This window comes from Myotis yumanensis, unplaced genomic scaffold (genome assembly GCF_028538775.1).
Source record: "Myotis yumanensis isolate MYYU_CA2020_CCGP unplaced genomic scaffold, mMyoYum1.0.hap1 SCAF_12, whole genome shotgun sequence".
In the NCBI taxonomy this organism is placed as follows: Eukaryota; Metazoa; Chordata; class Mammalia; order Chiroptera; family Vespertilionidae; genus Myotis; species Myotis yumanensis.
Window position 1 is genome coordinate 21834521 of NW_027223763.1, and position 12770 is coordinate 21847290.

At 39.3% G+C, this 12770-nt stretch overlaps 1 protein-coding gene across 7 annotated transcripts in view; it reads right to left on the bottom strand.

Moving 5' to 3' along the window:
• The window catches only part of SLC44A1 (solute carrier family 44 member 1), a 150594-nt gene that overhangs the window by 92140 nt on the left and 45684 nt on the right, over positions 1 to 12770 (bottom strand). For all 7 annotated transcript variants that reach the window (XR_011473383.1, XR_011473382.1, XM_070430994.1 and 4 more), the window contains exon 3: positions 7130 to 7272. Coding sequence is in view for 5 of the 7 variants with exons in the window: in XM_070430994.1 (XP_070287095.1) it covers positions 7130 to 7272 (143 nt within the window). In the remaining 2 variants the exon portion in view is untranslated. The remainder of the gene's footprint in view (positions 1 to 7129; positions 7273 to 12770) is intronic.

Consider the following 12770-nt stretch of genomic DNA (forward strand, 5'->3'; position numbering starts at 1 on the left):
AGGCTTAGAGTGTCTCCGTTTGTTCAGACTTATCCCTGAGTGTGGGAATGAGCAAGTGATCTACCGGGCTGCTCTGAAGAATACTCCAAACACTCTGCAAATCTCAGGCATTAGCAGTGAATAAAGGCACTACCTCTCCTCCTTCCTAAACCTCTGCAACTCCACAGAGTCGGGGCTCCTTCCTGTTTTTGCCATCCTTCACCTGGCTTTAGCATGGTCTGTAGAACTCCAACCTGTAGCCTCAGCTCATGCTCTTCAGCCAACAAGAACCAAGCTTGGTGCTCTAACTCAAATTCCATTGCCACTAGAGATGGGCCCTTGAAGCCACTGCTCGAGAACCGTCAGGACCATTCATTCACCAGGTTCCCTCCATCATCACTGTGTGTGCCCCCTTCCAGAGATGTACTTTATTTGATTTTCCCCAGGTTCCCTCAATCATCACTGTGTGTGCCCCCTTCCAGAGACGTACTTTATTTAATTTTCCCCTGCTAGAACGTAAGCTCTTCTCTGAACCTACCCAAAAGGAGCACTAAGACCCTACTTAAAATGACAGTGTTCCTGAATTCCCAGCCCACCCTACTCCCCATCACTGGCTGAGAGATTTTTCAACCCACAAGGACAATTTAGAACCAAGGTGCTACTGTGAAGAAGAGGAGGTCAGAGAGATTGAAGCATAAGGATTTAACCCACTGAAGGAGAAGGGTTGTATGACAACCCACAGAATATAGCTACACAATACATGGGCTGCGTCTAGAAGGTGAGAACAACTCCTAACTGATAGTCAGCGAGGAAATGGGACCTCAGGCCTACAGCCACATGGGAACTGAATTTTGCCAGCAGCCTGAATAAGTTTCGAAGAAGATTCATTCCCCAGAGCCTCTAGTAAGGGAGGCAGCCCTAATGACACTTCAATTTCAGACCTGTGAAATCTGGAGAAGGGAACCAGCTGAGCCATGCTGTGCACAGACTTCTGATTTATAGAACTTTGTTGTTTTAAGCCAATTAGTTTGTTACAACAGCAGTAGAATCTAATGCAGCGGTGGTCTCAATGTTACCATCCAATTGCCTTATGTTCCTCTCTCCACCAGCCTGCTGTTAGGAAACCCAGGAAACTAGTCACCCAGCTCTCATTATACAACGCTTTCATAGGCTGACCCACATTGCATTGTCATAGCTTTATCTGTGTGTTTTGTCTTCCTCACTCGAATGCAACCTCTTCAAGGATATTGACTATGGGTGTCTTTTTTTTCTTTTTAATTTTCTTCAATATATACTGATCGCAGACGACTTAAAAGAATAAATGAGTGTAAAAGAAAATTAAAACCATCCATAACTCACCAGTTAACCACAATGTTGACATTTTCTTGTCATTTTATACTTTTCTATGCACATGTATATCTTTATATATGTAAATAAAAATCATACAATCTATATTGCTTTTAAACCTATTTTTTAATAATAATGTTTAGATACTAGAGGCCCGGTGCACGAAATTTGTGCACTCGGGGGTGGGAGAAGGGTGTCCTTCAGCCTGGATTGTGAGAGGGCACAGGCCAGGCCGAGGAACCCCACCAGTGCACGATCAGGGCTGGGGAGGGATGGGGGAGGTTGGCCAGCTGGGGAGGGACTGTGGGAGGGTTCCAGGGCGTGTCTGGCCCGTTTCGCTCAGTCATGATTGGCCGGACCTCAGCAGTAAGCTAACCTACTGGTCAGAGTGTCTGCCCCCTGGTGGTCAGTGCACATCATAGTGAGCGGTTGAGCAGCCTTAGCATATCATTAGCATATTAGACTTTGATTGGTTGAACGGATGACCAGACACTTAGCATATTAGGCTTTTATTATATAGGATTCCATGACAATGGACATAATTCTACACCAAATTGATATGGAAGATGGGGGGAGAAGGCTTCCTGTCTGGGAGCAATTACTATAATTACTATAATTATCATCTTTATCATCACTGTATGTCTAAAAGTTGATACCTACACTTTAAGGCTAGCTTTATGGTTTGAAAAATTGTAGGCAATCTAGAATGTGGCAGAAGAGGTGTTTTGGGAACTGTCAACCTGAGTTCAAAATATATTATTATCACCACCCCACTCCCCAGGACCAAAAAAAACACTGGCTGTAAGCCATACTCATGCCATGTGGTACCATTACCACTAATCACCATAGCTGAGTTACAAAACAAGTCATTTTCTCCTCCAGGCCCTGGCTGGCTCTCACAAATATTTGATAGGATGTTTTAAGGAGGCTATGTGCTAGGCAATCTTAAAGGTCCCTTTCATCTCTGGCACTTTATGGCTCTAAGCAACCAATTTAAAAATCAACTTTGGGAACATAATCTATGAAGACAGGACCTTCCTGTTTCTCATAAAATATTATCTGACATTTTCCTCTATATCCTTATTACTCTAGTAAACATATTATCAGGTCAAAAATATTATTTGGAGAAAAAGAGCACATTAAAATTAAAGTAAGAAAATAAAATACTGCCTTTTCTTTACTACTGATAGGATTCTTATCGTCATCTTGGCATCTTAAATTTTCTGATAGAACAAGTCAAAGGCATTCCTTTCCCCTGTCCCTCCTGACTTTCCTCCTTCCTATTTATTGCCATTCACTAAGCCCTTCTGAAGTAACTTTTGGGTGCTCAAACCCTGGGAGTTATATAAAACAGTGTTCAGGGAGACTGAGTTGGGCACTGTGACAGATAATTAGGGATAAATACCCCAATTATCCCTACGTCCTAGAATTTATTCCCTTGTGTATAAATGACATGACTTTGGGTGGGACCTGTGACTTGCTTCTAAATAGTAGAATATGGCAAAGGAAATGGGATATCACTTCTATAAACACCTTATACAAGTTTGTAACTTCCATTCTGCCAGCAGACTCTCTGTGGATGCACTCCCTGGTTGGCTTTGAAGAGAGCCGCGATAGGGAGTGGTCTAGGCCCCATGGGGAGGCCCACCCAGCACGCAGCGAGGGAGTCCTCTAGCTGACAGCCAGGAAATAGCTAAGGCTCTCAGTACAACAATCCCTGAGGGCTGTGCTGCCAATAACCACGTGAGCCTGGAAGGGGAACTTTCCCAGCAAAGCCCAGCCTTGACTCACCCCTTGACTACAGCCTGGGAGAGACTCTGAAGCAGGAGATCAACTTTAGGCATGTCCAGACTCCTGACCAGGGTGAGATAGTAATGTGTCTGCATCCCATTTTAAGCCACTACATTTATGGTAATAGTGTTATCCAGCTACTGAAAATTAATACAGGTGGACACATAGAATATAATTAGAGAACAACATAAATACAACAGAAAAATAAATGTGAAATAGGAAAGTTCAGGTAATAAAGGTAAGATCACGACAGAGAAAGTTAATTTTGAAATATTTCATAAAGAGACTAGTTATGAAACCCACCTTATGTCTTCCAAGAATTCATTGGCAGAGAGGTAGGGAAAACAACACAGAGGCACAATCAACTGAATATCAACGCTACTACACTGAGGAACAGTGAGAGAAGGGTCTGAATCATGGGAGGCCTGGAGTGGCAGGAGCTGAGTGGGCTCGTTTTTGATACTATAAGCAACAACACTAAGAGAAGGGCTCCTCAGCAGGGAAATGACAATCAGGTGTCTTAAAGAACTTAATTTTATCACAGTATAAAGGATGGGGAAGACTAGAGGTAAGACCAGGAAGGAATATGCTAGCACAAGTCTTCAGGAGAGGCCAACAAACACATGAGGGAAAAAAGGTCCCCACTCATGAATAATCAAAGACACACAAACCAAAACTATAAAGAAAAATTTTTTGGTCGATCAAATTAGTTAAAAATAAAAACTAGTAATACTAGCAAAGGTAAAGCAATCATAATTCAATAAGCCCTTTTTTTAAAAAAAAATATATTTTATTGATTTTTTACAGAGAGGAAGGGAGAGAGATAGAGAGCCAGAAACATCGATGAGAGAGAAACATCGATCAGCTGCCTCCTGCACATCTCCCACTGGGGATGTGCCCGCAACCCAGGTACATGCCCTTGACCGGAATCGAACCCGGGACCTTTCAGTCCGCAGGCCGACGCTCTATCCACTGAGCCAAACCGGTTTCGGCTCAATAAGCCCTTATTCCCACTGTTGGTGGGAATGTAAATGGAACAGCTTATATGGAAAGCCATTCAAAAATACGCATTAATAATCTTAAAATATTCAGACCCTCAGACTCAGTAATTCACTTCTTAGGATATATTTTAAAAAGAAAATAAATGTATTTACTCATCCAACAAACATTTAATTGAATGCCTACTATGTTCTAGGTCCTGAGGATGCAGCAATGAACAAAACAGACCTCATCTCTGTTTTGTGGGTCTTAGAAGAGACAAACATTTAACGAATAATCACAGAATAAATGTATACTTACACATATTACCGGACACAACGAGAGTATTTTTAAAACTTGGTTTAAATTTGTGAGATCAAAAAAGACCTTTTTTGGGGGGGGGTTGGGGGGGGGGAGTAACATTTATACTGAGAACTGAAGGATGAGTGGAATTTAGCCATATGAAGAATGGGAGAAATTTCTTTTTTTCTGATAGTGAAAACAATATTCATGAAGGCAAAAAAGAGTTAGTTGTATTCAAGATTTTAGAGTACTCATTCATTAACTTATTTAAAAAATATGTATGGAAGTCCTAGAAAGCACTATGTACTGGAGATGAGGATCAAGTTGAAATTATAGCAGACAAAACAGGTGTAAAAATATGTATTGTATAGCTACAGAAGGGCTGGGTATTCATAATAAAGCCAACGATGTCTGAGGAAATGAGTGAAAAAGGAGAAAACCAATGCGTTTAGCAGAAAAAAAGAAGAGGATGGAATAAAGATAACAAACATAAAGGTTTTCTGTCTGTTTCCAAACTCAGACTTACCTGAGAAACATATGTTCAAAATGTACCATTCTTTTTTTTTAAAGTACAATTTATAGATAGAAATACTTAGATGGGTCAGCACTAAAATGCTCATACGCAGAAAAGAGGCAAGTAGAGATTAAATCTAGTAAATTTTAAACGTACACATGAGTTAGGGCATCTCTGTACTTCAGAAATTATTTTCCCTACAGCTATCCACGAGTGACTCTTGACTATGTTAAGCAATCAGGGAAAAGGAACCACTTTTTTGTAATAATAGCAGAGTCTCTTTGTAAGAGATCAAAATGTACATAGAACAATCCAAGGATTTGAAATTAAAAATTGAACAAATGAACCTCCATTAGGTTAAGTGTGAAAAGTGACATTTACACAAACCTTATAATGAGAATATTCTTGGAGTCATCAGCAAGTTGTAAAGGGAGCCGCAGAAATAATTACAACCTCATGTGAGCAGCACACCTGAGGGATAGAGCCCTTTCCTCCTATTTCCTGAATTATCTAAATGGTGATATTGTATGTTTAGTGCATGTTAACAGTATTAAAGAGTTAAACAATATTTGACAGCATGGACACTAGCTACATGAAAAAAAAGATATGTGGAACTCTTACTTTTTTGGCAACTTCTACGCGAAACTAAAATTATTTCAAAATAAAAAGTAAAAGCAAAAAATATAGGGATAGTCTTGCTATAAGAAATAATACAAGGCCTAAAATTTGTGTTATTTTCATGAGGCAATCAGAAAGGATAAATGAAACAATCCTTCAAGTTGCCCTGAGTCTGGTTTTCACATCTGCTGTCATGGGATGCAGGTGCACACAAGGGGAAGCTCATGGTCCGCGTTGGATATTCCACTGCCCACCAGATGTTTGGAAAAGTCATTTCAGTATCTCTAAGCTTCTACTACATGCACCTCATAGGGTAGTGCCATATGCTTGCTGACTATGGTGTGCTCCATAAATATTCATTATTATTATTTAAAATTTTATGTAGGCCTGGCTGGCATGGCTCAGTGGTTGAGTATGACCTATGAACCAGGAGGTCACAGTTTGATTCCTGGTCAGGGCACGTGCCTGGGTTGTCAGCTTGATCACCAATGTGGGATGTGCATGAGGCAGCCAATCAATGATTCTCTCTCATCATTGATGTTTCTATCTCTCTCTCCTCTCCCTTTCTCTCTCAAGTCAATAAAAATATATTTAAAAATAAATAAATAAAATTTTATATATATAAACTTTATTATTCCTTCATTAAATGGAAGAATATCTCTGAGTTGTGATCAGCTATTAGGATTTCTTCACATTTGTAAAATTATCAAATTAATCTTATACTTTCCAGTAGGGACCCAGATTTGACCAACAGATTTATCTCATAATAAATATAGTTATTACACCCTGGAAAGTGCTTCATAATAAAAATATAGCCTAAAAACTATTTTTAAAATCTCCTTAGCCTTCCCAATACAGTTCATTAATTGAATTGGTTAACCTGTTACCTTAAAATTAGTTTGGTTAATTCTAAAGTCCTGTCTTTATTTATTAGACCTGTCTAATAAAGTTTGATGGAGACATAAATATATAGTTTAAACAAATATACTGACATCATAAATAAACTATGACCAATAAAATATATTTCCCCCCAAGACATTAAAAATGAAATAGCTCTTTTGAAGAAAAAACACACACAATTAAGTCAGAAATTTCATGAAATCCAAAAGATGAACCTTGAGAACCCAAAACAAATTTTAATGTCTGACAAAACAAATGCATCTTTTATAAAATTGGATTGATGTGTACTTATAAATTATGCATTGCAAGATGTTTCATTATAACTTTAATGTTTCAAAATCCATTATCATCCCTCTGTCTCCCATCAAGTATAATTGTAGGAAGAAAAATATCATGTTCTTTTCTGTACAACCAAAAAAGCTAACGGGAAAACAAGTACAAGAGCAGCTCACTCAAATCAAGCTTTTCCTCATTAAAACCTCAAGGTACCCCATTTTAACATGGTGGCTAATTTTGTTTTCTGGAAAATGTATTTATAGGCCAGGAATGATTCAAGTGGACAGTTATAAAAAAAATCAACAGGAGTCATATGAAAATAATATTCAGTAAGATATCTTTAAAACAGTAAGAAAAGCAGACTTCTTCCCCTCCCCCTTCCAAAATTCCATTGTGTTCAACATTCAACAACATTCTACTCACTTCCGATGGGTGTGGTCCATGCCACTGTTTGGTATTGATTCCAACTCTGCATTTTTCTGCCCACAGATATTTCCATAGCTGTCGTATCCTGACACTAGTCTCGCTGCTGCACCTGTTGCTACTGAAAAGCCACAAATAAATCCCTAGGGAGAAAAACAGAAAAAAAAAATCATACAAATAAACCATTTCAATAGCAACAGTCACTACTTGATACGATAATGAGCTTCTTTTGTCTGATGAAGGAACAAAGAGCTCTTTCCTTGTTGCAAACACTATTCCACTGTTTTCCTAGGATTTCACATAAGCAGCACAAAGTAGTCCCGGGAAACACTATTTACTAGCATAACAAAAGAAATCTCTAAGCTTTTGCATCATAAGATCGTCTTTGCATTTCATACTAATAATAGCAACCTCTCTGTATTGAACATCTGCTCTATGCCAGGCTCTGTACTGGGTGCTTACCATACATTATCGCTAATCCTCATGATGAGGAAACTGAGGCCCAGAGAGGTTCAATACATTTTCCAAGGACACAGGACAGAATCAAACCCAGCTTTCTTCTTCTTTCTTTATTTTTTTAGTTTTATTTGGTTGTAAAGGAGTCCTATTAAATAAACAATAGCAATGGATGAAAGAAAAAAAACAACAAAGAACAATAGGTCTGCGGGTTTTGAATTAGTATCACTTCAGTGCACACAACTTCTATTTGCTTCCTGCAATAAAGCTGTATATAAGCCAAAGAATTACACCACGAGCACTGCCATGCTCTTAATATTGGAGAATCCAGGAGAGTGAGGCCCGGGTCCGGGTGCCACAAAGGCCACTTCATTTCATGGGAACATGTTTCAGCACAGTGCCAAAGGCAAAGGGCAGATGCCTCACAGCTGCATTAGGCTTGCTAAGTCGAGTGCATGCTGCTGACCAAAACAGAGCAATAACGCCTGCATAGGCTGCTGGGCGTATAGGCAGTAGGGTGAATCACCATTGATTCACTGAATTGGGAGGGAAGACTGGGGTTAAGATATATTCTTGGTCATTACAAGCTTGAGTTTTTGTTATCTTTATGAAAGTGGCTAATGAAGGCAGAGATGGCCACTGTTTACCCATCATAACCAAGTATCATGAGTAGTACCAAGTAGCCCTGCTAGATCTCGGGCCTCCAGTGGTAAGAACTATACACATATGCAGTTCCTCAGAGAATAGTATTCCTCTCTTAAACATGCTTCCCAGAAAAGGTGAACAAATTCTACTTTTCTATATAATCTCTATTTTTATCATTTAAGTAAAGAAAGTGAGGCAGGGAGAGTAGAGTATAGCTCTAGCTAGTAGAAACTTCTTGAAACTACACTTTGTAAGAAAGTAGACTCAGTAGCGACTATCCCTGATTTGCTATCCTTGCTCTCGGATCCTTGCCAAGTTACTTTTACTCTTTGTGCCTCAATTTACTGACCTGTAAAATGGAGATAATGGTAGCTCATAAGGCTGCTGTAAGGATTAAATGAAATAATCCAGTAAAGTGATAAGGTTTCAATAAATATTAAGAGGTCAATAAATAAGAGATGAATAAATACTAGCTATTATTGTTAGAAATGAGAACATGCTGTAATGGAAAGACCATGGGCTTTGGGTCAGATAACCCTGCACTGATCAATTTTCTCCTTGTGTGAACTTGGACAAAATTCAAGTTAATGGCTAAACTCTCCAATAGGGATCTTTAACAAAAAGCATCCCAGAGTAATAGGAAGAGAACCAAAAAGACCTGATTCACACCCTCAGTCAGCCACTAACTACCTGCGTGACTTTGATCCAATTACCTACTAAGAGTGTCTCCTCTTCATCCTTAACACAGAGTACTGAGGCTTCTTACCCAAGGTTTCAGTTACCCATAGTCAACCATGGTCTGAAAATATTAAATGGAAAATTCCAGAAATAAAACTATTCGTACATTTTAAATTGCATGCTGTTCTGAGTAGCGTGATGAAATCTCACTCCATACTCCATCCCACCTGGGATGTGAATCATCCTTTTGTCCAGGGTACCAGGCTGTATGGGCTACTTCCTCGTTAGTCACTCAGTAGCTCTCTTGGTTATCAGATCAACTGCCACAGTATCACAGTGCTTGTGCTCAAATCACCCTTATTTTGCTTAAGAGTGGCTCCAAAGTATAAGAGTAGCGATGCTGGCAATTCGGATATGCCAGAGAGAAGCCATAAAGTATTTCCTGTAAGTGAAACTGTATGCATATATAGGGAAAAAACATAGTATAGTTGGGTTCAGTTTTGGTATCCACTGGGTCCTGGTAGGTATCCCCTGTGAATAAGTGGGAGGCTATTTGTTGTAATTGTTGTTTTGTTAATTCTCACCTGAGGATATTTTTCCCATTGGTTTTAGAGAGTGGAAGGAAGGGGGAAGGGAGAGAAAAAGAGAGAGAGAACATCGATGTGAGAGAGACACATTGATGGGTTGCCTCCCGCACACACCCCAACCATGGCCGGGGAATCAAACCTGCAACCCAGATATGTGCCCTTGACCAGGAATCAAACCCTGGACTCTTTGGCGCTCAGGCTGATGCTCCAACCACTGAGCAACACTTGCCAGGGCTGGGGAGGAGGGACTATTATAATACCTATTTCACAGCCTAATGATGAGAACTAAAAGTGATAATACATATCTAGGCCCTAACTGGTCTGATACATGGCAGGTAATCAATATACGGTAGCTGCTGGGGTAAATTTGTGTTAAGACAGACTAAAGAGGTTGACTAACCAAAAACCCCTTCAGTTCTCTATTTTGGAACAAAAATTTCTTGGGGGATAAAATTGAGAACTATTGTCAGTAATTCTGTTACTACACAGAAATATTCAGACCACAGTTACAATCTTCTTTCAATACTAGTCTAAAATAGCAAAGTCCTTACATAATTAAGGTTATATTCTTCTTCCACTTTTCATAGGAATTTTCTTCTTGTGCTTGATAAGTACCTAGTGTTGCAGATTCCTTTAAATGATTTCTGATTTTCCGTTCTATTTTTAATAGTACCATTGGACACGTGGGTTTTGTGGGTTTGTGTTTGTTTGTTTTTTAATCAGAGTATAAGTGATAAATGTCACAGATATATGGTAAAATGGGGCACTAACATATTTTCATATCAGCCATGTAGCTCCCAAAAGCATTCGAGTAGAAAGGGTGAGAAGCTTCAGGGGAGGAAGGAAGGAGAGGAGTGAGAGAATAAGCTAGAAAGAAACCACAACTGCTATCCCAGGGACTTCCCATATGGTACAAGCATTGATAACGGGGAACGAGGCCAAATATAATTTAAAAAACAACCTCTTTTAAAAAGAGATCCTGAAATCCACACACGGGAAACAATATCGTTTCAGATGAGAAAAATAATATAGTATATGAAATTAAAACAGTGTGAGAAGCTTTACAGAACACAGTAATTTAATGCCTCCACAGAGGGTGGGGGTGGGGTGGGAGCAAGCACTCAACAGAAGGAAATCACATTCATAAAGCAAATGATAAGAGAGATGAGGAAAGCTTTTATCCTACTAGAATCGGGAGCAATCAAGGAGAGAAAGTAAGCCTATTAGTAAGGAAGAGAAAACCTTGGCTAACATCTAAAAGTGACTGAGTTACTGAAGTGCTTTCAGAACTGCTCGTAAGAGAGAGAGGAGGAGCAGACACATCTAATGACAAACAAGAAGTGACTCAAATCAGATGAAGGCATACAGAGAGGATGGGTCTCAGGCAAGATCTGGAGACTAAGTGCCTATTGCTAAGTAGGAGAAAGACAATTTGCTAGATCACAAACGGTGCTCATTCTCCCTTCATGTCTCAAGGTTTAGATCGACGTAAGAGCTTTTGCTTAGTTTCATTCATTATTAGTCAAAATAACAGGCATATTTTATTCCACAAGCATGTTGAAGTTCACACATGGAGCCTTTACAGTGCAATGGAAAGGTAGAAAGCCTTAGTTTAGTTTTGAAACAGAAAGATCAACAAAAACATGAGGGGTAGAGGGAGTACGAAGTATGAATATGGCAAAATGTTTCAAAATAAAGAGAGAGGAAAAAAGGCTTATGCTTATAGCCTTTTCCCAGAAATTAATTAAATTACATCCAGGTTCTTCCCTCCCTCAAATACTACCTCCTTTAGCTCTATACATCTCTTATCTCAACCAATGGTTAGCATCAGTCTCCTGACAGCCAGTTTGTCAAACTTTGGAACAATATGTGGCCTGTTGCTCCCGAGAACACTGAGACAAGAAAGACTTTTAGACCCAGCAGACAGGGTAGGATTAGAATGCCCGATGCAGAACTATTGTTCATGCAAACAAACTAAAAAAAGTTGAGTTAAAATTTCTGACAATCTGCTAGATTTCTTTAAAATTAAGTAGGATGCATTACTCTAAGAGGAGAGTGGAAGACAATAATGATGGGAAGTTAGGAAATAACCACTCAACAAATATTTATTAAGTACACACATACAAATGAAAGATTTCATGCAAGGTACAAAAGGGCTTTAATACAATAAAGTTTACCCGAGAAAAACTGAAATGTCTCAAAAGAGAAGAAAATAATGGGATGTGAGGGAGCAAAATCAGGGAAGCTGGTTCTTGAGCAGCTTAAGCAGAAAAACAAAAAACACAAAACAACACAAAACAAGCAAAACAGCACAAGGACTATTAGGAACTAAACCCAGCTCTGCTGCAAATACTCATGATCTAGGGCAAGTCACTTTCAATTCTCTAAGCCTCAGTTTCCTCACCTATAACAATGATTGGACTACATTAATCTCAAAAGCCGTTTATGTTGTCACAATTTTATGATTCTAAGGGAAAATAGGTACAAAGTAAATGCTTTTCAGGGTATCCTTGCAGAGAGAAGTAAGTATAAATCCATTTGGTCCACAACAGTGACTGAGGTGGTAAAAAAAAACAAGAGTAGACTAAAATCAAAATGAATTTAACTAACCTGTATGCTTAAAAATAGTTAAAATGGATTTAATGAAACTGTATACTTTAAAATATACATTATATAAGCCTTGTTATGCATATTTTACCATAATTTGTAAAATATGTTTTAAAGAAAACAAAGATAAACCAGAGGATTTAACAGAAGTAGGTAGTTATCTGGATCAGGTAGTCTTAAGGTAGTTTTCGGCTGTTCTTCCTATTCCATGATCCTGGCAAAGCATAGACCATCACACAGGTGACAAAACACTGCAGTGAGCCTGAGTCTCTCGCTCTGTGCTGCTCTCAACAACAGTCAGTGAGGTAGAAACCCTGAGCTCCGGGAACTAGACCCAGGCTATAAAACGAAAAGGGTCCTCAAGAGCAGTCTGGAGGGACAAACTCTGCAATGATGTCGCCTACATCAGCTGTAGTCCAGATCACTGCCCCAAATTCCAACTCTGCGTCTCCAATTGCTTATCCTTCCCCATACAGTTTATGTGTCAAAGTCTTCCTCTCATTTCGCCAAACCACTTCCCTTTCCTGCACACACCCTCTCTCCTTTTGGAGCATCCCTATTTACTAGATTGCACACGTCAGACAGGAGTGAGAGGCTGTTTCAGTTCTCTCTCCATAGCTTCTGGCAGCACCCCAGCTTCCTGACTCTACACTAGAGGAAGCGGTGTT